The following is a 24584-nucleotide window of genomic DNA, read 5'->3' as shown; positions in this document are numbered from 1 at the left end:
CTCATTGCCTGGGTTAAAACGTTACCATAGTAATAGTAACGCACTCATTATCCTGGAGCTATTGGAGGTGTAATCTCACATTCGTTAGGAATGTCCTCAAGCTGTCACGCCCTGGCCATGGAGAGGCTTTTATTCTCTATTTTGGTTAGGCCAGGGTGTGACTAGGGTGGGCATTCTAGTTTCTTTATTTCTATGTTTTCAATTTCTTTGTTTTTTGCTGAGTGTGGTTCCCAATCAGAGGCAGCTGTTTATCGTTGTCTCTGATTGGGGATCACATATAAGTTGTCATTCTCCTTTTGGTGTTTGTGGGATCTTGTTTTTTGTTAGCTCTGTGAAGCCTGCAGAACGTGACATTCGATTGTTGTTTTTGTTTGGTTTTCTAAGTACACTTACCACGCTGCACCTTGGTCTCCTTCCGACGACAAAAGTTACACAAGAGATTTTGTGTACGCTAAGAGATTATGTGAATATTGCATCGTTTGATGCTGACGGGACAAAGCCATTATATTATGTTTCTGAAATTCACCGTTTTGTTCCAAGTTAATGTCGATGGTTTGATATTATTTGAGGGGATGGCTTTGTCTGTGTTCAGTACGTTCCACTCTTTGTCTAAAACGACTACTGTACTCCTGGAGGTTTTCGAAGTCTCTCAGTTGACTCCTGAATTCAAACTCTATTTTTCTGTACCTTTCACCCCATGGCTTCATCCCCCCCTTCCCCACCTCCCTTCATGTCCTATCTAGCCCTCAGGACTTCTCTTCCCAGCATTGTCTTCTTTTCCGCATGCCTTTTGCCCTCTTTCACTCTTTCCTTAACTTGCTGCTTCGTAGAGTAATTTTCTTATTGCATTTAGGGTGCATGCTAACTTGCATTTCAACCCTTACTCTGCTCTCTTCTCTCACTCTCTAGGGTCTCCTTCTAGATGAAATTGTGGTTATATAAAATTCCATCATATACAACGTATATTTGAAGAAGTGTATCCTTCTATAACCACAATGAATCACTATGCATGTTTGATTGTAGGAGTCATCTACAATCTACATTGTAGGAGTCATCTACATCTCCATTTGATTGCAGGAGTCATCTTCCAACCAGCTGGTGCTCCATCCAACAGGATATAAGGACTGTCCTGTAGTCTGCTGCACCCAAGGCTTATCTCTGACCTATATTGATACCACCTATCATCGGGTGGTGAAAGCACTCCCGTGTTCACCCCACCCTCATATACTGTATCACCTGGCATTTAGAATCACAGCTCATATCTCCTCCATTATGTCACCTGGGCCTCAGGATGATGGGCCTTTCCCTTTTTACCTCCATAGTTCATGTTACAGTAGCTCTCTTCCTGAATCTACCCTTCTTAGTCTGTCCAAGAGCGAAAGTTATTGAACATAACCAATTTTATAGTCCATTCAACATGATAGTCTTACATCTCTTGTTATTTTTGTATTTTAAAATTTGCAACACTATGGATTTCCATTAGATTAATAGATGAGGGCAAATGAATGAAATTGGACTGAGTACTCAAAGTTGATACTCAGATTTGCTACTGAATAGGCTACGTCCTTGATATCGTAAAGACCATGGACCGTTAATTGGATTCAGCCACAGGCTGATTTTATTTATTTCTGGAGCGGATGGTAGGTAGGCTGGAACATATTCATTTGAAGACCGTAAGAAGCCAAAACAGATATAATATTTGACTTAAACATAATAATTTCAAACCTTGCATACATTTGTACACGATCACATATTTCTCTGTTATGCATGGGAATAATTGATCATATTTCCAGAATTAAAATCATTTGCAGCTCATCTTTTATGTCCCCCAAAAATGATAAAATTGAAAATAGTTGGGCCCAGAAAAGTGGGGGGGCAAAATATTCCCGGGGGACGCCAGTTGGGGGAACCCTGCTATAGACATTTTTTTAAGCATATTGCGTTTAATGTCCTCTTTGGCATACGAGACAACAATAGAATATGGAGGGTAACTGTTTGTATGGTAAATACAGTCGGAATATGTTCACTCCTGCAGGAGATGGGTGTGAATAGCTCAAGTGGTTATTGAAGACTAGGTGATTGAAGGAAAGGAAAACAAGGATTCTGAGAGATTTAAGAGCACAGTCAGCCACAGCAGTGTTAGCAACCACGGCTAACATAGTAATTGTGTCGGGCATCATACGGTCAACCATCAATGTTCTGCAGTTATAAAGTGTCATAGACGTCTTATGAGTGGTCATAGAACCCTCTCACTTTAATATCCCACCACAGTACAGTTTATATATATTGACACAGAAGCATGATTTGTAGCAGCACTTGTACTTGTGTAAAAGGGTGTAACATATCACGCCTTCAACATTTAACCCCCAGATTGGATTGACTCTGGGTGAAGGCTTGGAGTCTGGCCTCATAGGGGCCTATATAATGGGATTCTCTCTGCTCTGACTGGTGTGTTTGGCAGGTGATAATCTATCTGCCTGTGGAGGCTATGAATGCTGGGTAGGGGGGTTTAAGAGACAGATCCTGCTTTCTGGGACCCCCAGGGTCCTAATATCTTAATACCTCCATGCCATACGTCAGCACTCCTAGCACCCGTCTCTCGTCTCCCTCATTCCCCAAGCTTTCAGTCCAACAAGCTCTCAGTCCAACAAGCTCTCACAGTCTCACTGCAGAATTAGAAGTTTATCCATGTTTCTTCAAATGTCAAATTTAAAAATGATTGAGACCCTGGGTTCCCCCTGCTGCTCTGTGTCGTTCCTTTTCTCCAAACATAAATGTTTCTAAATCGATTGTTCTACTGTGCATAGGGTCCTTTGAGGGGGGGTGGATGGATGGATGGCTGGCTGGATGTAATTTACACCACCTTTGTGATTAATCTGGGCTACAAATGACAGGAAATCGGAGGAACGTTTGTCTCTTTCAGAGTGGATACATCAGCTGTTGTGATGTTTGCAGCCGGCCATCATGATGCACTTGGATTGTGGCTCGGGTTCCTGTTTCTTCTCGCTCTCTCTTATCCCCCTTTCTCTTTCTCTTCTCCCCCCTCTCTCTTATGCGGAGGAGGAGTGCTTACCAGCCCATATGGCTTTGCCACAGGCTCCGGAGCAGATGTGCTTGGCATAGGGCTCCGCAACCCTGTGCTGCACGCCTGTTACCGACTGTAGAGGTCACACACTTACAAAAGCACATACTACCCCCACTGCACTGGCTGTCATGTACATGCAGAGTAAAGCACAAAGAGCGGCTCACACTCATTAGCTAGCTTCGTAACAGGAAGCGTTTTCCCCCTCTAATAGAAGGCTATACACTGAAAAGAAAAGACAGTCAGATGCAGAAAATTCACAAGCGTGCCGTTGAGTGAGTGGTTTATGATGTACCGTAACCGGAAAATGAAAGTCTGTGTGGTACTCTATGGGGGCTCCATACAGTGTTTTCTCATTCAGTTTGGGTTGTAGGCTAACAGGCTAACCCACTGCTGGTGGGTATGTTTTAAAAACCATCCAAAGAAAGTGTCGGTTGTTTCCGTGTACTTAGAGAAGCAACCCGTTAGTGCAGCAAGAGAGATGGCCGAGTCAGCTTATTTGTGTTGATTTTCATCCCTGTTTTTTGCTGAATACTGGGAGAGAAGGAATGCAAATTTTGACACATGAGAAAGTTTCCCTGAGCCGTTTGCTGAGGCAGCATTTGGCCTGCAGACCTCCAGAGCAGGCACGGTGCTGAAAACCTTAAAAACCTCCTCATGGGCAACACTTAGACATACAGAATATCACATGGAAATCCAGGCCTCAATCTAACATCACTTGCTTTACAATGCCTTCGGAAAGTATTCAGACCCCTTGTGTCAAGGCTGTGGGTAACTGGTAAAAGGAGTCAGGCGCAGGAGAGCTGAGATGCGTGGACAAGGTATTTAATTCAAGAAAACACCAGTATAAACACAATACTATGGTGGTGGAAAAATACCGGTACCATGAAATAAACGGGCGTAATAACAACACCTGGCAACAATAATACCAGCCGTCAGATACAGCCTTACAATAAAAAACAAACACTCACACAAACATGGGGGAACCCAGAGGGTTAAATAATGAAAATGGTATTGTGGAATTGAAACCAGGTGTTTAAAAAACAAAGACGAACGCCGCTCGAACAAGGAGAGGGACCGACACCTTGACTTTTTCCACATTTTGTTACGTTACAGCCTTATTCCGAATTTGAATAAATACTTTTTTCTCCTCATTAATCTACACACAATACTACATAATGACAAAGCAAAAACAGGTTTTTCGATTTTTTGTTCTTCTCAGATTTATTCTACAAATAAAAAACTGAAATAACCATTTATATAATTTTTCAATAATCAGACCCTTTACTCAGTACTTTGTTGAAGCACCTTTGGTAGCAATTTCAGCCTTGAGTCTTCTTGGCTATGACACTGCAAGCTTGGCACCTGGGCTCCCGAGGGGTGCAGTGGTCTAAGGCACTGCATCTCAGTGCAAGATGCGTCACTGCAGTCCCTGGTTTGAATCCAGGCTGCATCACATCCGGCCGTGATTGGGAGTTCCAAAGGGTGGTGCACAATTGGTCCGGGGTTGGCCGGGGTAGGCCATCATTGTAAATAAGAATTTGTTCTCTATTGGGGAGTTTCTCCCATTCTTCTTTTCAAGCTCTGCACAGCTATTTTCAGGTCTCTCCAGATATGTTTGATCGGGTTCAAGTCTGGGCTCTGGCTGGGCCACTCAAAGACATTCAGAGTCTTGTCCCGAAGCCTGTGTTGTTTTGGCTGTGTGCTGTTGGAAGGTGAACCTTCACCCCCAGTCTGAGGTCTTGAGCGCTCTGGAGCAGGTTTTGATCAAAGACCTCCCTGTGCTTTTCTCCGTTCATCTTTCCCTCGATCCTGACTAGTCTCCCAGTCCCTGCCGCTGAAAAACATCTTCACAGCATGATGCTGCCACCACCATGCTTCACCGTAGGGATGTTGTCAGGTTTCCTCCAGATATGACTCTTGGCATTCAGGCCAAAAGAGTTCAATCTTGGTAATCAGACAAGAGAATCTTGTTTCTCATGGTCTGAGGGTCCTTTAGGTGCCTTTTGGCAAAGTCCAAGCTGGCTGTCATGTGCCTTTTACTGAGGAGTGGCTTCCGTCTGGCCACTCTACCATAAAGGCCTGATTGGTGGAGTGCTGTAGAGATGGTTGTCCTTCTGGAAGGTTCTCCCATCTCCACAGAGGAACTCTGGAGCTCTGTCAGAGTGACCTTCGGGTTCTTGGTCACCTCCCTGACCAAGGCACTTCTCCCCCAATTGCTCAGTTTTGGCTTGGCGGCCATCATTAAGAATGATGGAAGCCACTGTGTTCTTGGGGATCTTCAATGCTGCAGAAATGTTTTGGTACCCTTCCTCAGATCTGTGCCCCGACACAATCCTGTCTCGGAGCTCTACAGACAATTCCTTCGACCTCATGGCTTGGTTATTTCTCTGACATGCACTGTCAACTGTGGGACCTTATATAGACAGGTGTGCGCCTTTCCAAATCATGTCCAATCAATTTAATTTACCACAGGTGGACTCCAAGGAAGTTATAGAAACATCTCAAGGATGATCAATGGAAACAGAATGCACCTGAGCTCAGTTTCGAGTCTCATAGCAAAGGGTCGAAATACTTATTTAAATAAGGTATTTCTGCTTTTTGAATTTAATTAATTTGCAACATTTTCTAAAAACCCGTTTTCGCTTTGTCATTATGGGGTACTGTGTGTAGATTGCTGAGGAAATTGCTTTATTTAATCAATTTTAGAATAAGACTGTAATGTAACAAAATGTGGAAAATGTCAAGTGCTCTGAATACTTTCCGAAGTCACTGTATGTACCGATTTATATTTTAAGAATATCACTTATAAATGCCTCATGAGCTTAGTTCAACTGTCGTACCCCATCAGAACCAAAAATATACGCTCAAATCAAATCAAACTTTATTGGACAAATGCTAATGCGAGTGTAGCTTGCGCTTCTAGTTCTGACAGTGCAGTAATATCTAACAAGTAATCTAACAATTGCCCAACAACTCCTAATACACACAAATCTAAAGGGGTGAATGAGAATATGTACATGTAAACATATGGATGAGCGATGGCCGGGCGGCATTGGCAAGGTGAAATAGATGTTATAAAATACAGTATATACATATGACATGAGTAACGTAAGATATGTAAACATTATTAAAGTTGCATTATTTAAAGTGGCATTGTTTTATTAAAGTTACGAGTGATCCATTTATTAAAGTGGCCAGTGATTAGGTCTCAGTGTAGGCTGCAGCCTCTCTCATTTAGTGATTGCTATTTAGCTGTCTGATGGCCTTGATAGGAGCTGTTTTTCAGTCTTTCGGTCCCAGCTTTGATGCACCTGTACTGACCTCGCCTTCTGGATGTTGTGAACAGGCAGTGGCTCGGGTGGTTGTTGTCATTGATGATCTTTTTTGGCCTTCCTGTGATATCAGGTGCTGAATGTGTCATGGAGGGCAGGTAGTTTGCCCCTGGTGATGCGGTCTGCACACCACCCTCTGGAGAGCCCTGCGGTTGAGGGCGGTGCAGTTGCCGTACCAGGCTGTGATACAGCCCGACAGGATGCTCTTGATTGTACATCTGTAAAAGTTTGTCAGGGTTTTGGGTGACAAGCCACATTTCTTCAGCCTCCTGAGGTTGAAGAGACGCTGTTGCGCCTTCTTCACCACACTGTCTGTGTGGGTGGACCATTTCAGATTGCCTGTGATGTGTATGCCGAGGAGCTTAAGACTTTCCACTGCTGTCCGCTCGATGTGGATAGGGGGGGTTCTCCCTCTGCTGTTTCCTGAAGTCCACGATCATCTCCTTTGTTTTGTTGACATTGAGAGGTTGTTTTCCTGACACCACACTCTGAGTGCCCTCACCTCCTCCCTGTAGGCTCTTGTCATTTTTGATAATCAAGCCCACTACTGTTGTGTCACCTGCAAACTTGATGATTGAGTTGGAGGCGTGCATGAACACGCAGTTGTGGGTGAACAGGGAGTACAGGAGGGGGCTGCCCTTGTGGAGCCCCGTTGTTGAGGGTCAGCGGGGTGGATATGTTGTTTGCTACTTTCACCACCTGGGGGCGGCCCGTCAGGAAGGACGGGACCCAATTGCACAGGGCGGGGTTGAGACCCAGGGCATCCAGCTTGATGATGAGCTTGGAGGGTACTATGGTGTTGAATGCTGAGCTGTAGTCAATGAACAACATTCTTACATAGGTATTCCTCTTGTCCAGATGGGATAGGGCAGTGTGCAGTGTGATGGCGATTGCATTGTCTGTGGACCTGTTTAGGTGGTATACAAACTGAAGTGGGTCTAGAGTGGCCGGTAAGTTGGAGGTGGTATAATCCTTGACTAGTCTCCCAAAGCACTTGACAGAAGTGAGTGCTACTGGGCGGTAGTCATTTAGTTCAGTTATCTTTGCCTTCTTGGGTACAGGAACAATGGTGGCCATCTTGAAGCATGTGGGGAGAGCAGACTGGGATAGGGAGTGATTGAATATGTCCGCTAACACACTACACACGCCAGCTGGTTTGCACATGCTCTGAGGACGCAGCTAGGGATGCCATCTGCGCCAGCAGCCTTGCGAGGATTAACACATTTAAATGTTTTACTCAAGTTGAACATGGAGAAGGGAGGGGGGCGCAGACCTTGATAGCGGGACGCGACGGTGGCACGGTATTATCCTCAGAGCGAACAAAGAAGGTGTTTAGTTTGTCTGGTAGCGTGACATGGCTGGTTGGTGTCTGTGACATGGCTGGTTTTCTTTTTGTAGTCTGGGATTTCCTGTGGACCCTGCCACATATGTCTCGTGTCTTAGCCGTTGAATTGCGACTCCTTTGTCCCTGTACCAGGATTTAGCTTGTTTCATTGCCTTGAGGTGGGAATAACTAGACGGTTTATTTTCAGCCATATTCCCAGACCTCTTTCCATGGTTAAATGTAGTGATTTGCGCTTTCAGTTTTGCACGAATGCCACCATCCATCCACAGTTTCTGGTTAGGGTAGGTTTCAATAGTCACAGTGGGTACAACATCTGCAATGTACTTTCTTATGAACTCACTCACCGAGTCAGCGTATAGATTGATGTTGTTCTCTGAGGCTGACCGGAACATATCCCAGCCCATGTGATCAAAACAATCTTGAAGCGTGGATTCCGATTGGTCAGACCAGCATTGAATGGATCTAGTCACTGGTACATCCTGTTTGAGTTTCTGCCTATAAGACGGTAGGAGCAAGATGGTAGGAGCAAGATAGCGGCATGGTCAGATTTGCCGAAGGGAGGGCGAGGGAGGGCTTTGTATGCATCGCGGAAGTTAGAATAGCAGGGATCGAGTGTATTACCCCCGCGAGTACTACAATCAATATGCTGATAGAATTTAGGTAGCCTTGTTCTCAAATTTGCTTTGTTAAAATCCTCAGCTACAATAAATGCAGCCTCAGGATATATGGTTTCCAGTTTACATAGAGTCCAGTGAAGTTCCTTGAGGACCATCGTGGTGTCTGCTTGAAGGGGAATGCACACATCTGTGACGATAACTGATGAGAATTCTCTTTGGAGGTAATATGGCCGCCATTTGATTATAAGGAATTCTCAGTTGGGTGAGCAGAAGGACTTGAATTAGTGTATGTTGTTATGATTACACCATGAATCGTTAATCATGAAGCATAGACCACCGCCCTTCCTCTTCCCAGAGAGGTGTTTATCTCTGTCTGCACGATGCATAGAGAAGCCCGGAAGCCCGGTGGCCGAACTGATTCCGACAACATATCCCGAGAGAGCCATGTTTCTGTGAAACAGAGGATGTTACAATCCCTGATGTCTCTCTGGAAGGCAACCCTTGCTCGAATTTCATCTACCATGTCAATATACTGGACATTGGTGAGTAGTATACTCGGGAGTGGTGGGCGATGTGCACGTCTACGGAGCCTGACCAGAAGGCCGCTCCTGGTCATAATGTTGGTAAGTTGACTTCGCTCTTATATCCAATAGTTCTTCCCAGCTGTATGTAATAAGACTTAAGTTTCCTGGAGTAACAATGTAAGAAATAATACATAATAAAACAATATACTGCATAGTTTCCTAAGGACTGAAAGCGAGGTGACTATCTCTGTCGGCACCATCTTGTGAAGCTTGATTCACTCCAATGTTTGTAAACAAAGTAAATGTAAACAAACACTGTATAGCCTCAAAATATGGTTTAAACTATACATTTGATATCATGGATGGGTCAGTACTTGCATCCATAGCTCTGTCTATGAATTTGTGAGTGGTTACATTTCTCCAGCCCCATCCCTCAGTTTTTTTGCAAAACAGTGGTGGGGAGTGTGGGTGTGTAGAGCTTTGGAAAATAATCTGTCCATTTGCAAACACACACATACACACATACATACATACATACATATACTGCCAATTGGTCTACCAACCAAGGAAACGCTTATTACTCACATAACTGTGGGCTTGTTTCCTTCCTCTCTGCTGTAGTGCATTCAGAATAAGGCAAATCAACCTGGAACCTTAATGCTTAATTTAATTATTTTGGGATTTCATAAGAACTACTGCCCATTATATATACTATTTTTTGGGAGTGTATTTTTTTAACCAGATTTCATCAGAACTTAAACCGGATCACATCCATTGTCTGATGCTAGACCACTAGCATTGCGCAATCTAAATGAGATTATTAAAATAGCTTTACAGGAAACCCCCAAACAATAACATTGCATTGCATGGTTATTTATCAACAGGATTTCTGTATTCAGTGGAACCAGTTGTCCATAGGGTCTCATGACCTTTGCCCTCTGTACATTTGACCTGCTGTGGACGAAGGTCACAGGGGTCGTGTGTGTAGCTATGCCTGTCAACTCTTAGAGGACTAGAGGGCAGTCAGAGACGCAGTCAGCCTTCTGCTTTCTCTGCTACCTACCTTGTAATGACCACTGATCTGACTTAATTGAGCGAGGTTACTACAATACCAAATTACTTTGACTAGTTCAGTCAAGTCAGATCAGTGGTTATTACCACAATGAATGAATGAAGGGAGAAGGGTTTGTAATAGTATCTGAACAGGGCTGGTGACTTCCTTTCTGGAGTTGAATAGTGATGACCGTTGGGATTAAATGGTAATGTCCATTGTCAGATCCTTTGGTTGGTGGCGTTGCCCTTGTCTGATCAACAGTCCCTGTGCACTTTTCAGTCCTTTGACTCTCTTCTGATTGACACTGATCTTGTCCTGTAAAGTACGCACTCAGCCTCTTTTCTACCCTCTCTGTCAATTTCTCTGTCACTCAGTCAACTTCTCTTTCTCTGTAAAAAAAAAATGAAAAGCTACAACCTTCGGTACAGGCATTTTCTCCCCCACTTCTCCCCTCGGTCCTGCTTTTTACATTCAGTGCATTTGGAGGCTCAGTCTAAGTTTTCCCCATTTGACAGAGCCTGGGGAGAAGATTGCTACTCCTCCTGACTTATAAAGTAGTTTCCTCTTGTCTTACTCATGTATTTCATGCCATTGCTTTAGGCGTTCGGTAGCTAGATCACTAGCGGTTTACCTGTCATGGAAGTGAAAGCAAACCATTTCATCATGCATGCTAGGCTATGATTAGTCCATGAATGTGCTATTACAATGCGTAGAATAAGTAGGAGTTGAGGTTGAGATTGAGTTCATCGACGAGTTAAAGTAAGACTCTGATAAATACTGTTGGCCCTGACGACTTGAGCACTACTGACCAACTCACCTGCAGACAGACAGCCATTGCTGTGAGGCTTGGCCAGCCCAGGCAGGCAGAGCTCTTTATCGGCAGGCAGTGAGAGGGAGAGCCAAGAGGTATTTTACAGGAGAGGCTATTATCTACAGGCAGTATGGAGGCCAGCCAGAAAGGGAGGGAGGGAGGGTTTACCTGCAGCCACAGCAAGGAAGGAGGTCGTTCCTGGAATAGCCCCTTATCTGCAGGTGATGTGAGGGCATGCCAGGCCGAGAGGCGAGAAGAAGCGGCTTACCTGTCCTGTCCTGCAGATAGACAGTGTGGAGGGGAGGTCCTATCAGTACCCAATGGCAGCAGCCCCAGTCATGGAGTGGTTGCCTTGGCAGGGATACTGTCTGCTGGTCTCTGTAGCAGTACAAAGAATGGGGAAGTCCCTATACCGACCAGCCATTGGAGGAGGAGACGGAGCTACTTTAGTCACGTCGCGGATGATGCGAAAGCCGTGCTGACCACTGCTAGCTGCGAGGATAATGCTGTGCTTATTCAAGCATTGCCTCTAGAGACCCAGGAGCACATGACAACAACGCATTTGTTTTTCTTTTGTTGGGTTGCCTCACTATTCAGATCCAGTGGTTGTATGCAGGCCTGTTGGTTGTATGTATTAGTTTGTATTACAGTATGTATTACTCTACCCTGTTTGTCTTCTGCGGGTGAGGCTGAAGCTTGGCGACAAATGTGGTGGTCCTATAGTGTTAAAACCTGTACACTGCACTACTGCACAAAGGCAACGTAGTCAAGGCAATAATGCTCATGCACAAAGGCAATTTGTGGCTGTGCTCTGTCCAAACTGCGCTCCCTGTGTTAACAGTGGTGCTAAATAGCACTAGCCTACTGCTGTGTGTGTAAAGCCGCAGACACTCTCTGGCCAGGCTGCATGTGCGGGAGACCAAGCCATCTGTCTGCAGCTTTAGCAGTCTTCTCTTCCAGCACTAGCTAGCTGGGGTTAATCTGGCCATGAGGGGCCCTGGCCTACTTTCATGTTCTGCTCCACTCACTGTCGCTGGCCACTCACTGTCCCTCGCTGCAAGGCTATTGTGTTCTCAGTCTCACCGGTCTGGAGTGCTGAGAAAGACCAGGATAGAGTGGATGGCTGGATGCAGTCCCCTGAGAAAGACCAGGATAGAGTGGATGGCTGGATGCAGTCCCCTGAGAAAGACCAGGATAGAGTGGATGGCTGGATGCAGTCCCCTGAGAAAGACCAGGACAGAGTGGATGGTTGGATGCAGTCCCCTGAGAAAGACCAGGACAGAGTGGATGGCTGGATGCAGTCCCCTGAGAAAGACTAGGACAGAGTGGATGGCTGGATGCAGTCCCCTGAGAAAGACCAGGATAGAGTGGATGGCTGGATACAGTCCCCTGAGAAAGACCAGGACAGAGTGATGGCTGGATGCAGTCCCCTGAGAAAGACCAGGATAGAGTGGATAGCTGGATGCAGTCCTCTGAGATAGTTTACAGCGAGCTCTGTCTCCTTCCACTGGGGCCTGTGCTTACACATAAACAACATCTCTCACAAAAGCCCCTCTTGTCACTGATTGTCAATAATATCAGTGAAAGGGGACATCATGGCCGAGCCCTGCACTAGAAGGCTACGTTTAACTGCAGTGATGCTTCACTGTGCATGTTGTTAGAGTGCAATTGCTTGTTGGAGCATGGCTACCAGCCCTTTCTCACCAACCACCACTCTCTCTGACCTGTGTGGAGACTGGGGATGATAGCCTTCTCAGCCCTGTGAGGGCTAGCACAGTAGTGTGTGGGCTACTTTCAGTGTAGGTGGAGCAGTGTGTGTTAAAAACTGGTTGGTCAGTTGGTCAGTTGGTGCGTAGTAGTAGTAGTAGTAGTAGTAGCTTTTAGAACACTGTTTATACATTTTGTTTTGTTCATGTCAAACATGTATGCCACTGTGCTTGTTGAGTCCAATGAGGGATTCTGTGATGAGGTTTCAAAATCAGAGACGAGATATCGGTAGTCATAGTCCATTCATAGTCCATTCATGGAGAAGTTCCTTGATATATAGGACATCTTAAAAGGTTAGCAAGTTAAAAAGTGAGCTTGAAAGATGTCAGCTAAAGCAGAGACAAAGCAAACATTGTTGCTTGTTAGAGCGCTTGTCCCCCCCCCCCTCTCTACCACGCTTTGAGCGAAGTCATTTGTAAGGTGCCAAGAAGCAGCTGGGCCCAGCTACCACCTGAGTTTCACACGGTAGGGCCTTGCGGGGCGCCCTCACAGGCCCTCTCTGTGAAAGCACCGCACTGTGAAGCCCCTGAGCCCCAACGAGGCCAGGGACAAATAACCCTTTGTGTGTGGGTGTGGGGGGTGTGTGGCTCCATGTTTCTGCCTCCTGCTGACTTTTTTTGTCTTTGGGAACTCTTTGGTCTGGTTCCTGTCGTTCTGTTGTTGTCCAGAGGTTCAACAGCCATGGTAAGGTCAGAATGGTGTATATGTGAGAAGAGATTGGGGAAGCAGGGATGTGCCCAACACAAGCAACGTGGTGCCATTCACATCACATCAGCTTTCCTCCCTTTCAAGAGCAGTAGAATAGCACTCATTTTTGGGTGCTGGTAAAGAAATCCCAAAAGGGACTATTTTTCATAGATGAATAAGAAAGGGTCTACGTTTCCGTAGTGACCCAGCTGAGTGATGAGGTCAGATCTTTCCACCATCCTCGAGTGCTGTGTTTGTTTTAGCCTCAGGCCACCCAGTGATGGTACAGCAGCAGTGTACGCCAGCCCAGCAGCAGTAGATCAGAGCATCAGGGCATCTGTTGGAAACAGAAATGAAAGTAGCAACATGAATAAAAGCAAGGGCCTGTGATGAAAATGAGCTGGCTGAGAGAGAGATGAATTTAGAGTGAGGCTGACTCGCCCATGGCAGAGGTGCTACTGTGATGGCATGGAGAGTTGTACACAGAGCGAGAGAGAGAGATAAAATGACGTGTTTTCACTTCCACCCCCTATGCTCATTTGTAGCATTGCAGGCATCAAGGGCACTGGCGCACAATAGAAGACGGTTGTCATGTCTTAATCAACTCTGATCCAATGACTCCTTGTGGACTTGTGATCCTAGGAGGACATTCTCACATCATTTAACCACTGTGTGTGTGAGAGAGAGAGAGAGACAGATCTCTCCTCTCAGTGGTATGGCTCCCATGCATTAATAAACAGGAATTCTTAACACTCGGCTCCTGGATGAAAAGAGGAATCTGTTTGAAGCGAGATGTCCGCTGCAGGCTCTTTTAGGACTGCCTAAGGTGACTTTTTCCATTAGAGTTCCCTAGGAACACAAGCACAGCCTCACTCCCACTGTCAGTGAATGGACATGTATACAGTACAGTAGAGTCGGCCTCCAGAGAAGAGGGGTAGTGCATAGTAAAGCCCAGTTAGCGGTAGTAGTGGTGTACTCCACATCCTTCCAGGCTGGCTCCGGGGGCTTCAGCGGTGGAATGGAAGACAGGATGTCTATTAAAAAGTCATGGGACGAGTGGGGTAAACAAAATGGGTGTGACATTTAGCTCATTAGCATTACACACTGTCCTACACAAGCCGAGAGAGGGGGAACACATCAATGTACAGTACTTAGCACTCAAGCGTGAGTGGTTCAACTCCAAACTACAAGACTTGGTTTGAGCAAATATTTTTTCATAAAAAGGACGGTTCCCTTACTCTTTCTGTGGACACTTAATTTATGCATGAGCATTTAATTTTTCAGAGCTTCCCCATTGGCTACAGACATCCCTTAAATGTCTAGTTTTGGTAGAGTTGTCAGCTGACGTGAAATCAACAAAAAATGTCACCATGTCAGTGGATTTAGGTTAAAAAAAAGATTAAAAGACTAAATTATCTTGCGTTAATGACTTTTTGCAATTTCCAATAAGTTTTCCAAGTTGATTCAACATCATCACATGTCATTTTTGTTGTTGAAATTACATGGAAACAATGCTGATTCAACCAATTTTTGCCAAGTAGAGCCAGGCTGTATCACAACCGGACGTGATTGGGAGACCCATAGGGCGGCGCACAATTGGCCCAACGTCGTTTGTTGTAGGCCGTCATTGTAAATAAGGATTTGTTCTTAACCGACTTGCCTAGTTAAATAAAGGTTAAATACATATTAAGAAATAAAGTAGGGCTGGTGCAGCTCTCTCTCACAGAAAAGAGATACATGAAAAAACTAAAACATGTGAAGTGGTCAACTGATTATTCATGTAGTTTTTCGAACAAACATTCACATTCTGGTGACCTTATGAGGGTTTAATAAAATGGGCCTACAGGAATCCATTGCCAAACAGGTGGTACTGTACATTTCTCCTTGAGGCCTCTTATCTAAGGATGGCGGAGGGAATGGGTGTGGGAGTGGATTCTGGCTGGTATGCTGGGGCTGTTCTGACTCCTCATCAGCCCATTACATTTTAAGATACATCACTAAGTACTTTTAGTAGTCCATTATCCACCATTAAGTACTCACAAGTTTGGGTATACCATTTAAAAGTCCTGGGAATGGCCATTTTCACTTTTCCACCAACAGGTTAAGCACTGCAACACTATCAGGCATGCCAGCCGATCACTTTTCCTTTCTTTGGCGTTAGATAATGTCTATCTAGCAACTCAAATGTCACTCAGTTTCCCCAATGCTTTGTGTGTTCCCAAGGGATGGCCAGGCCATGTGCATACATCTCTCCAGGCAGTAAGATTTGAGTGTGGTGCATTCTGCAGTCATGAGGGCTTAGGCTCTTGAGCACTTGTCCCCATAATCCAGTGTGTTGACAATGAGACTCCAGCTGTTCGGGGCAGAAAGATGCAGCCTTGGAGGAGTTTGGAAAAGATAAGCGCTTGTGTCTTCCATTTTGCCTCAAGGTCCTTTTTCTTCTCGTGCGACTGGCTTTCTTTCATTCTACTGCTTTATCTACTTTGTAGAATACACTTATTATAGGGCTGAGAAAGTATTAAAAATGTATGCCGAGTGGCGCAGTGGTCTAAGGCACTGCATCACAGTGCTAGCCGTGTCACTATCCTGTTTCGAGTCCAGGCTCTGTCTCAGCCAGCCGCGACCGGGAGAGCCATGGGGCGGTGCACAACTGGCCCGGCGTCATCCGGGTTAGGGGACGGCTTGGCCGGCAGGGATGTTTTTTGCACTAGCGACTCCTGTGGCGGGCCGAGTGCGCAATGCACGCTGACACGGTCGTCAGGTGTACGGTGTTTCCTCTGACACATTGGTGTGGCTGGCTTCCGGGTTAAGCAGCAGTGCGGTCTGGCTGGGTTGTGTTTCAGAGGATGCATGACTCTTGACCTTCGCCTCTCTCGAGTCTGAGTATGTGAGTTGCAGCGATGAGACAAGACTGTAATTACCAATTGGATACTATGAAAAAGTGGTAAAAAAATAAATAATAAAACATGTGTTCATGTCTTTTGGGTTCAGAACAGACCTGGGTTCAGATATCATTTGAAATCGTTTAAATACTTTGAGCGTTTCATTGTGGCGGCCTGGAGTGCCAAATGGGCTGGGTTGACACTTTTGGAACATTTTCATTGGCTCCTTTTGTGCCAGGCTAGCTCACTAAGGGCAGCTAAAGTATTTGAAATTATACAAATTCTACTAGAATCCAGATTTGTTGTTTGGGTTCAGAGGTTTGAGTTGTTCCATTGAAATGGGACCTCCATGGCTTTGAAAAAAATCTCCTGAGGTCAAGGATGGATCACCGTCACCTAAGGCCATACATAGCCTTCGTTATATTAATTTATATTCTTGTTGTATTAACTTCCTTAATTTCTCACTAATCTGAGATAAATGTAGAGATTGATTTAGAAACAGATCATTGGAGTTTCTCAGTATTATGGGGACACTGCCCTGTGTAGGGTGCCGTCTTTCGGATGGGACGTTAAAAGGGTGTCCTGACTCTCTGAGGTCATTAAAGATCCCATGGCACTTATCGTAAGAGTAGGGGTGTTAACCCCGGTGTCCTGGCTAAATTCCCAATCTGGCCCTCTAATAATCCCCAGTTTACAATTGGCTCATTCATCCCCCCTCCTCTCCCCTGTAACTATTCCCCAGGACGTTGCTGCAAATAAGAACGTGTTCTCAGTCAACTTACCTGGTAAAATAACGGAAAAATGAAAAAATTACTGACCATTAAAATTACTGACAGTGACTTTTTTTAACATTATTTATAAACTTTCTCAGATTTGACCTGAAAGACAATAATAGCCTGACAGCCACATTGTAAAGCAGAAGCAAAGCTTGAGAGCAATGGAGTGGCAGTAGCCACAACATCTTAATATAGTTTGTAATATTGCAGAGAAGTGTTTCAACCAGTCCTACCTTTAAATGCTTTAGTCTATATTCTATTGGGTTTAAAGGCCCAATGCAGGCATTTTTATCTAAATATCAAATCATTTCTGGGTAACAATTTAGTACCTTTCTCTCCTAGTTTTCCCTTAAAATTGTCAAAAATAAACAAAAATAACAAAAAATCATTTCTCAAGCAGAACTTTTGCTGGAACTGGTGTGAGTGGGGAGGGGAAAATGTAAAACTAGCTGTTACTGGCAGAGAGGATTGGAACTCTTTGTTATTTGTCTATTCAAACTTATACCAGGCAAGCAAAAATCCTTTCAGTACATGAAAACCTGCTGATTTATAACGTCCTGTGTAGAGGATCTTTTCAACCAGAAATGATCAGGAAATAACTCTGATACAATTTTTTCACACTTTTACAGTGTTAGTTTCAGCAGATGTACTATATGATACAAAACAGAAAAAAGGAAAAACACTTTTTACTGCAATGAACTTTTAAAACTCTGTTGCTAGCCTGTGTGGTACACTGTCTCTCAAGACGTGCTCACTGAGATTCTCGTGTTTCTCTCCTTCTGGAGCTTGGGCTCCAGGCTGAAGTGTGCTTGCCAGAGGAACAACGCGTAGGAAGTGATTTTAGTCAGACAAGGAAGGAGCAACGTGTCAGTGATAATAACGTGGCAGCTGGCTACATGCATACTCCTACCTATACAATTGGTTTATGTCAGCATCATCATCCTGCATTATGGTAGAGAAGGACTCAGGACATGCCAAATTTCTCTAAGTTGATTATGGGCATTGTGTTCCTCACTATGTCCAGATAAGATTACTCCCACCGGGCCTTGAACATAGATAGATACATTTTACGGTAGGATGTAACCCAATTGAGACTTTAATATGTTTAGCGGCTCCAGAAATAGGTTGTTGTACATCCTTTCCCCCCCATCTATCTATTTCATGACCGCTAAACAGGATACCGATTGGTTCATTTGGGATGATAGGAAACCGATCCTACTGTTCGTATAGATAGAAAGTTGGTGGCCTATAGAGGGTCGGCAAAAGTACACATGATATAGTCATTAGTATTCCTGCTTTTCTTGTATATATTTAGTTTGTACATATTTTTTGTGATATTTCAAAATAGACTTGGATGTTTGTTTATCTGTGGAGAACATTTGAAAAGAGTAGCTTTGATATGACATTGTGTTTATTTTGCTGTGCAGATGGAAATGTTGAGATAACGTTGTGCCATTACGTTGTGCCATTAGACTAAACGTGACCTCAGATACAGGAAATGTCTCTCAGAAATGTCTCTCCACCCACTAAATCTCTCTCTGTATGTTTTTCTCTGTAGTGAGCGTGAGGGCGTTGGATGTCACAGTGACCCAGAGCAGCATCCAGGTAGCCCGCGGCCAGGCGGCCATCTTGCCCTGCTCCTTCTCCACCAGCGCTGCCCTCAACAACCTCAACATTATCTGGATGGTCATCCCGCTGTCCAATGCCAACCAGCCCGAACAGGTAAACCTCCTCTAAACATGTTTATGTGATCTGCGTAGACTGTGTGCCTCAAAACCGTGTTATCCCTCTGAGCTAAAGCCTAGGCATCAGCTGTAGAAAGCTAAAACGTCTTCAGGACTCAGGCAAGGTTACCAGCCCATACACCACCATCACATCCTTCTCCACAGTCCCATACACCTACGCACTCCCTAACCAACAAAATCTCTCAACACAACTTTATTGACATGCCCGACTGGTCACCTCAATGAGGATTTGTGAATATACTGTACTGTTTTCCCATGGGATCCACATGCGTCACACTCGGGACAATAATCACACTGCATGCATCTGTGCCAGGCCACCCGGGTATTGTAGTGTTTGGAGCGTGGCGTACGGCACAAACAGCACACGCCTGGCACACCAGACTAGTCCCTGTGAACATGAAGCATGTGCAGACTTTATCTATAGCCAAGCCAGAACCGGATGTAAGCGGCTGCTCCTGTATGCCCAAAGAAGGTCGCTGTTGTGTTGTAAGGCCATGAAACAAAGCACGCAGGTTTCTCCTGGCTCTTTGATTCAGTTTGATTTTCTCTCATCTGCAGCTGCAGGCGTCACAACCTCACCTGCCTCCAACACGTTTAACCTCATCCACATAACATAATAATCTTATGCACTAATTAACCTGGAGCAGCTGTTCTCGCCACACACACAGGCACACATGCACACACACACTCAGATAAACACACGGATGAGTGGGAGCACGCACACACACACACTCACACAATCAGGCAGACAAGCACACACATGCGTGGACACACACCACACACACACACACACGCACAATGAGAAGTAATAACAGGGGTGTAACTTTGGTTTTAGAAGTGGGGGGGACATAATTATATGTATTTATTTATCCAGTCAGATAAACACTCCAAACAGCCTACCTGTAAGGGATTTCCTCCTCTTCTTCCGAAGAGGAGAGGCGAGAAGGATCAGAGGACCAATATGTGGCGTGGTAAGTGTCCATGGTTCTTTTAATACGAAAATGGACACATGAACAACTGAATACAAAAACAATAACCGTGGAATGAACGAAACCCAAAACAGTACCGTGTGGTGAAAAACACAGACATGGAAACAAACACCCACAAACACACAGTGAAACCCAGGCTACCTAAGTATGATTCTCAATCAGAGACAACTAATGACACCTGCCTCTGATTGAGAACCATACTAGGCCGAACATAGAAATACCCAAATCATAGAAAAACAAACATAGACTGCCCACCCCACTCACGCCCTGACCATACGAAATAATGACAAAACAAAGGAAATAAAGGTCAGAACGTGACACTACCCGACCGCTCGGAGGCGTCCGCATAGTCCTAAAGCACACTGTTGCCTCGTTTTGTATCACAATGATAAAACTGGGTGTGACAAAAATGCAATTTCAAATCAAATCAAATTGATTTGTCACATACACATGGTTAGCAGATGTTAATGCGAGTGTAGTGAAATGCTTGTGCTTCTAGTTCCGACAATGCAGTAATAACCAACGAGTAATCTAACCTAACATTTCCACAACTACTACCTTATACACACAAGTGTAAGGGGATAAAGAACATGTACATAAAGATATATGAATGAGTGATGGTACAGAACGGCATAGGCAAGATGCAGTAGATGGTATCGAGTTCAGTATATACATATAGAGATGAGGAATGTAGGGTATGTAAACATTTTATTAAGTAGCATTGTTTAACGTGGCTAACGATATATTTTACATCAATTTCCATCAATTCCCATTATTAAAGTGGCTGGAGTTGAGTCAGTGTGTTGGCAGCAGCCACTCAATGTTAGTGGTGGCTGTTTAACAGAGCCTTACGGTTGTGGGCGGAGCAGTTGCCGTACCAGGCGGTGATACAGCCCGACAGGATGCTCTCGATTGTGCATTTGTAGAAGTTTGTGAGTGCTTTTGGTGACAAGCCGAATTTCTTCAGCCTCCTGAGGTTGAAGAGGTGCTACTGCGCCTTCTTCACGACTCTGTCTGTGTGGGTGGACCAATTCAGTTTGTCCGTGATGTGTACGCTGAGGAACTTAAAACTTACTACCCTCTCCGCTACTGTCCCATCAATGTGGATAGGGGGGTGCTCCCTCTGCTGTTTCCTGAAGTCCACAATCATCTCCTTTGTTTTGTTGACATTGAGTGTGAGGTTATTTTCCTGACATCACCCTCCGAGGGCCCTCACCCTGTAGGCCGTCTCGTCGTTGTTGGTAATCAAGCAAACTTGATGATTGAGTTGGAGGCGTGCATGGCCATGCAGTCATGGGTGAACAGGTAGTACAGGAGAGGGCTCAGAACGCACCCTTGTGGATCCCCATTGTTGAGGATCAGCGGGGTGGAGATGTTGTTACCTACCCTCACCACCTGGGGGCGACCCGTCAGGAAGTCCAGTACCCAGTTGCACAGGGCGGGGTCGAGACCCAGGGTCTCGAACTTGATGACGAGTTTGGAGGGTACTATGGTGTTAAATGCTGAGCTGTAGTCGATGAACAGCATTCTCACATAGGTATTCCTCTTGTCCAGATGGGTTAGGGCAGTGTGCATTGTGGTTGAGATTGTATCGTCTGTGGACCTATTTGGGCGGTAAGCAAATTGGAGTGGGTCTAGGGTGTCAGGTAGGGTGGAGGTGATATGGCTCTTGACTAGTCTCTCAAAGCACTTCATGATGACGGAAGTGAATGCTACGGGGCGGTAGTCGTTTAGCTCAGTTACCTTAGCTTTCTTGGGAACAGGGACAATGGTGGCCATCTTGAAGCATGTGGGAACACCAGACTGGGATAAGGATTGATTGAATATGTCCGTAAACACACCAGCCAACTGGTCTGCGCATGCTCTGAGGACGCGGCTGGGGATGCCGTCTGGGTCTGTAGCCTTGCGAGGGTTAACACGTTTAAAAGTTTTCCTCACCTCAGCTGCAGTGAAGTAGAGGCCCCAGGTTTTGGTTGCGGGCCGTGTCAGTGGCACTGTATTGTCCTCAAAGCGGGCAAAAAAGTTATTTAGTCAGCCTGGGAGCAAGACATCCTGGTCCGTGACGGGGCTGGTTTTCTTTTTGTAATCCGTGATTGACTGTAGACCCTGCCACATACCTCTTGTGTCTGAGCCGTTGAATTGTGGCTCTACTTTCTCTATACTGACGCTTAGCTTGTTTGATTGCCTTGCAGAGGGAATAGCTACACTGTTTGTATTCGGTCATGTTTCCGGTCACCTTTCCCTGGTGAAAATCAGGGGTTCGCTCTTTCAGTTTCACGCGAATGCTGCCATCAATCCACGGTTTCTGGTTTGGGAATGTTTTAATCGTTGCTATGGGAACGACATCATCAATGCACTTTCTAATGAACTCGCTCACCGAATCAGCGGATTTGTCAATGTTGTTGTTGGATGCAATGCGGAACATATCCCAGTCCGCATGATCGAAGCAGTCTTGAAGCATGGAATCAGATTGGTCGGACCAGCGTTGAACAGACCTGAGCGCGGGAGCTTCTTGTTTTAGTTTCTGTTTGTAGGCAGGAGCAACAAAATGGAGTCGTGGTCAGCTTTTCCGAAAGGAGGGCGGGGGAGGGCCTTATATGCGTCGCGGAAGTTAGAATAGCAATGATCCAAGGTTTTACCAGCCCTGGTTGCGCAATCGATATGCTGAAACAATTTAGGGAGTCTTGTTTTCAGATTAGCCTTGTTAAAATCCCCAGCTACAATGAATGCAGCCTCAGGATATGTGGTCTCCAGTTTGCAAAGAGTCAAATCAAGTTTGTTCAGGGCCATCGATGTGGCTGCTTGGGGGGGAATGTATACGGCTGTGATTATAATCAAGGAGAATTCCCTTGGTAGATAATGCGGACGACATTTGATTGTGAGGAAGTCAGGTGAACAGAAGGACTTCAGTTCCTGTATGTTGTTGTTGGTGTTGTTGTGATCACACCACGTCTCGTTAATCATAAGGCATACGCCCCCGCCCCTCTTACCAGAAAGATGTTTGTTTCTGTCGGCGCGATGCGTGAAGAAACCAGCTGGCTGCACTGATTCCGTTAGCGTCTCTCGAGTGAGCCATGTTTCCGTGAAGCAAAGAACGTTACAGTCTCTGATGTCCCTCTGGAATGCCACCCTTTCTCGGATTTCATCAACCTTGTTGTCAAGAGACTGGACATTGGCGAGTAGTATGCTAGGGAGTGGTGCGCGATGCGCCCGTCTCCGGAGCCTGACCAGAAGACCGCTACATTTCCCTCTTTTACGACGTCTTTGTTTTGGGTCGCAGGCAGGGATCCATTCCGTTGTCCTGGGTGGAAGGCAGAACACAGGATCCGCTTTGCGAAAGTCATATTCTTGGTCGTACTGATGGTGAGTTGACGCTGCTCTTATGTGCAGTAGTTCTTCTCGACTGTATGTAATGAAACCTAAGATGACCTGGGGTACCAATGTAAGAAATAACAAATAAAAAAAACTAAAAACTGCATAGTTTCCTAGGAACGCGAAGCGAGGCGGCCATCTCTGTCGGCGCCGGACGTAGAATGTGTGGGTGGTGAAAGTTGCGCCCTTGAGTAATAAATACACACACACACACACACACACACACACACACACACACACACACACACACACACACACACACACACACACACACACACACACACACACACACACACACACACACACACACACACACACACAGAGTAACCATACTCAGAAAAACATACATACTGTACTTCGAGGTGCATTCAACTGAAAAATACTTATCCAAATGTGCACACATGCACCATGCTCACACACCACACCTACACACAAGGTTGCACTGCACAGGTATCTACATGCACACACACACACACACGCAGAGGCTGTTTTGACACAGTCAAACGCACAGATGGAGAGTGAATTGCTAACATCGAGCAATCGGCTGCCTTAACCTCCTTCACGCCTGTCTGAGCACCCTTTTGGTGTAAATGGCGAGGCTCGGGAAACATTGTGTGTGGATGATTCTAGCAGGGAGGAATTATTTCACCACATTCATTTGGTGACGTAGTCTCAGAGGAGTACAGATGTGCTGTGTGTGTATATGGGTGTGCGCGCGCCACTTCAGGCTTTCAGGCACCACTAAAACAGGATGAAGACAGAGTCAGCTCTAGGCTAGAACGACAACACCTCATCAGAGCTACAGTACATTATAGAAGGCACCTACACTCATCAACTTGGGTGAAGTAGTTTGAGTGCAGCACAAGCGTGTACAATTGTCCACCTGTTACAATAGATTGGTTCAAAACATGGGTCAATACCAGTAGAATAAGCAGTTGTAATTACCCGGTAACATGCCAATAAATACATACAATTATGACCTAATGTACTTCCCACTTCACTTTGGTAAGTACTGACTGGGTCAGTGTCTGTAGTTGACATGCATAGTAAAGGGTAGTTACAGAAGTTATTCCCTAAGAGTAATCGTGGAATAGTACCAGTGATATAAAGTAATGCCGTTAACCATAACAACATTTCGTACGGGTGCAAGTTCAGTGAATGCTTCAAAATAGAGAAACTTTGCCATTGTTCCCAGTTCTATCACAAGCGTGCTAGTACTGCTTCTTCCTGTTGTCTGGTGGGCTGTCTGAAAGGTTCACTGTGGTTTGAGTGTACACCGCTGCCAGTGTTGCGGCAGCGCAAGGCTACTCTGTAGGAAATGGCTGTCGTGAATGATTATGGTTCGAGCCGTACACACCGTGGATCATTTCTGAAATGATCTCATGAATGTAAGTTTATGACGCACGCATCATTTAAAAAAATCGAAAATAGGCCATAATGAAAAGTGTACAGTCATTTAAAGTGCAAAGTTATGTCACATGTGAAGTTTGATCACAGTGTTCCATTTTATGATTTTATATGATATAAAAATGATATGATTTATATTAATTTATTTGATAACTCTTTCGAAAAGAACCACAGGAGTGTTATCGCTGGAA

The 24584-nt window shown here is 45.1% G+C and overlaps 1 protein-coding gene across 1 annotated transcript in view; it reads left to right on the top strand.

Moving 5' to 3' along the window:
* Positions 1-24584, top strand: part of LOC109909589 (immunoglobulin superfamily member 11-like) — a 114999-nt gene that overhangs the window by 71292 nt on the left and 19123 nt on the right. The window contains exon 2 of the mRNA XM_020508614.2: positions 18439-18602. Within this exon, the coding sequence (XP_020364203.1) occupies positions 18439-18602 (164 nt within the window). The remainder of the gene's footprint in view (positions 1-18438; positions 18603-24584) is intronic.

Source organism: Oncorhynchus kisutch, linkage group LG18 (genome assembly GCF_002021735.2).
Source record: "Oncorhynchus kisutch isolate 150728-3 linkage group LG18, Okis_V2, whole genome shotgun sequence".
NCBI classification, from domain to species: domain Eukaryota; kingdom Metazoa; phylum Chordata; class Actinopteri; order Salmoniformes; family Salmonidae; genus Oncorhynchus; species Oncorhynchus kisutch.
The sequence above is the reverse complement of the archived record's forward strand: the minus strand, read 5'-3'. Positions and strand labels throughout refer to the sequence as shown.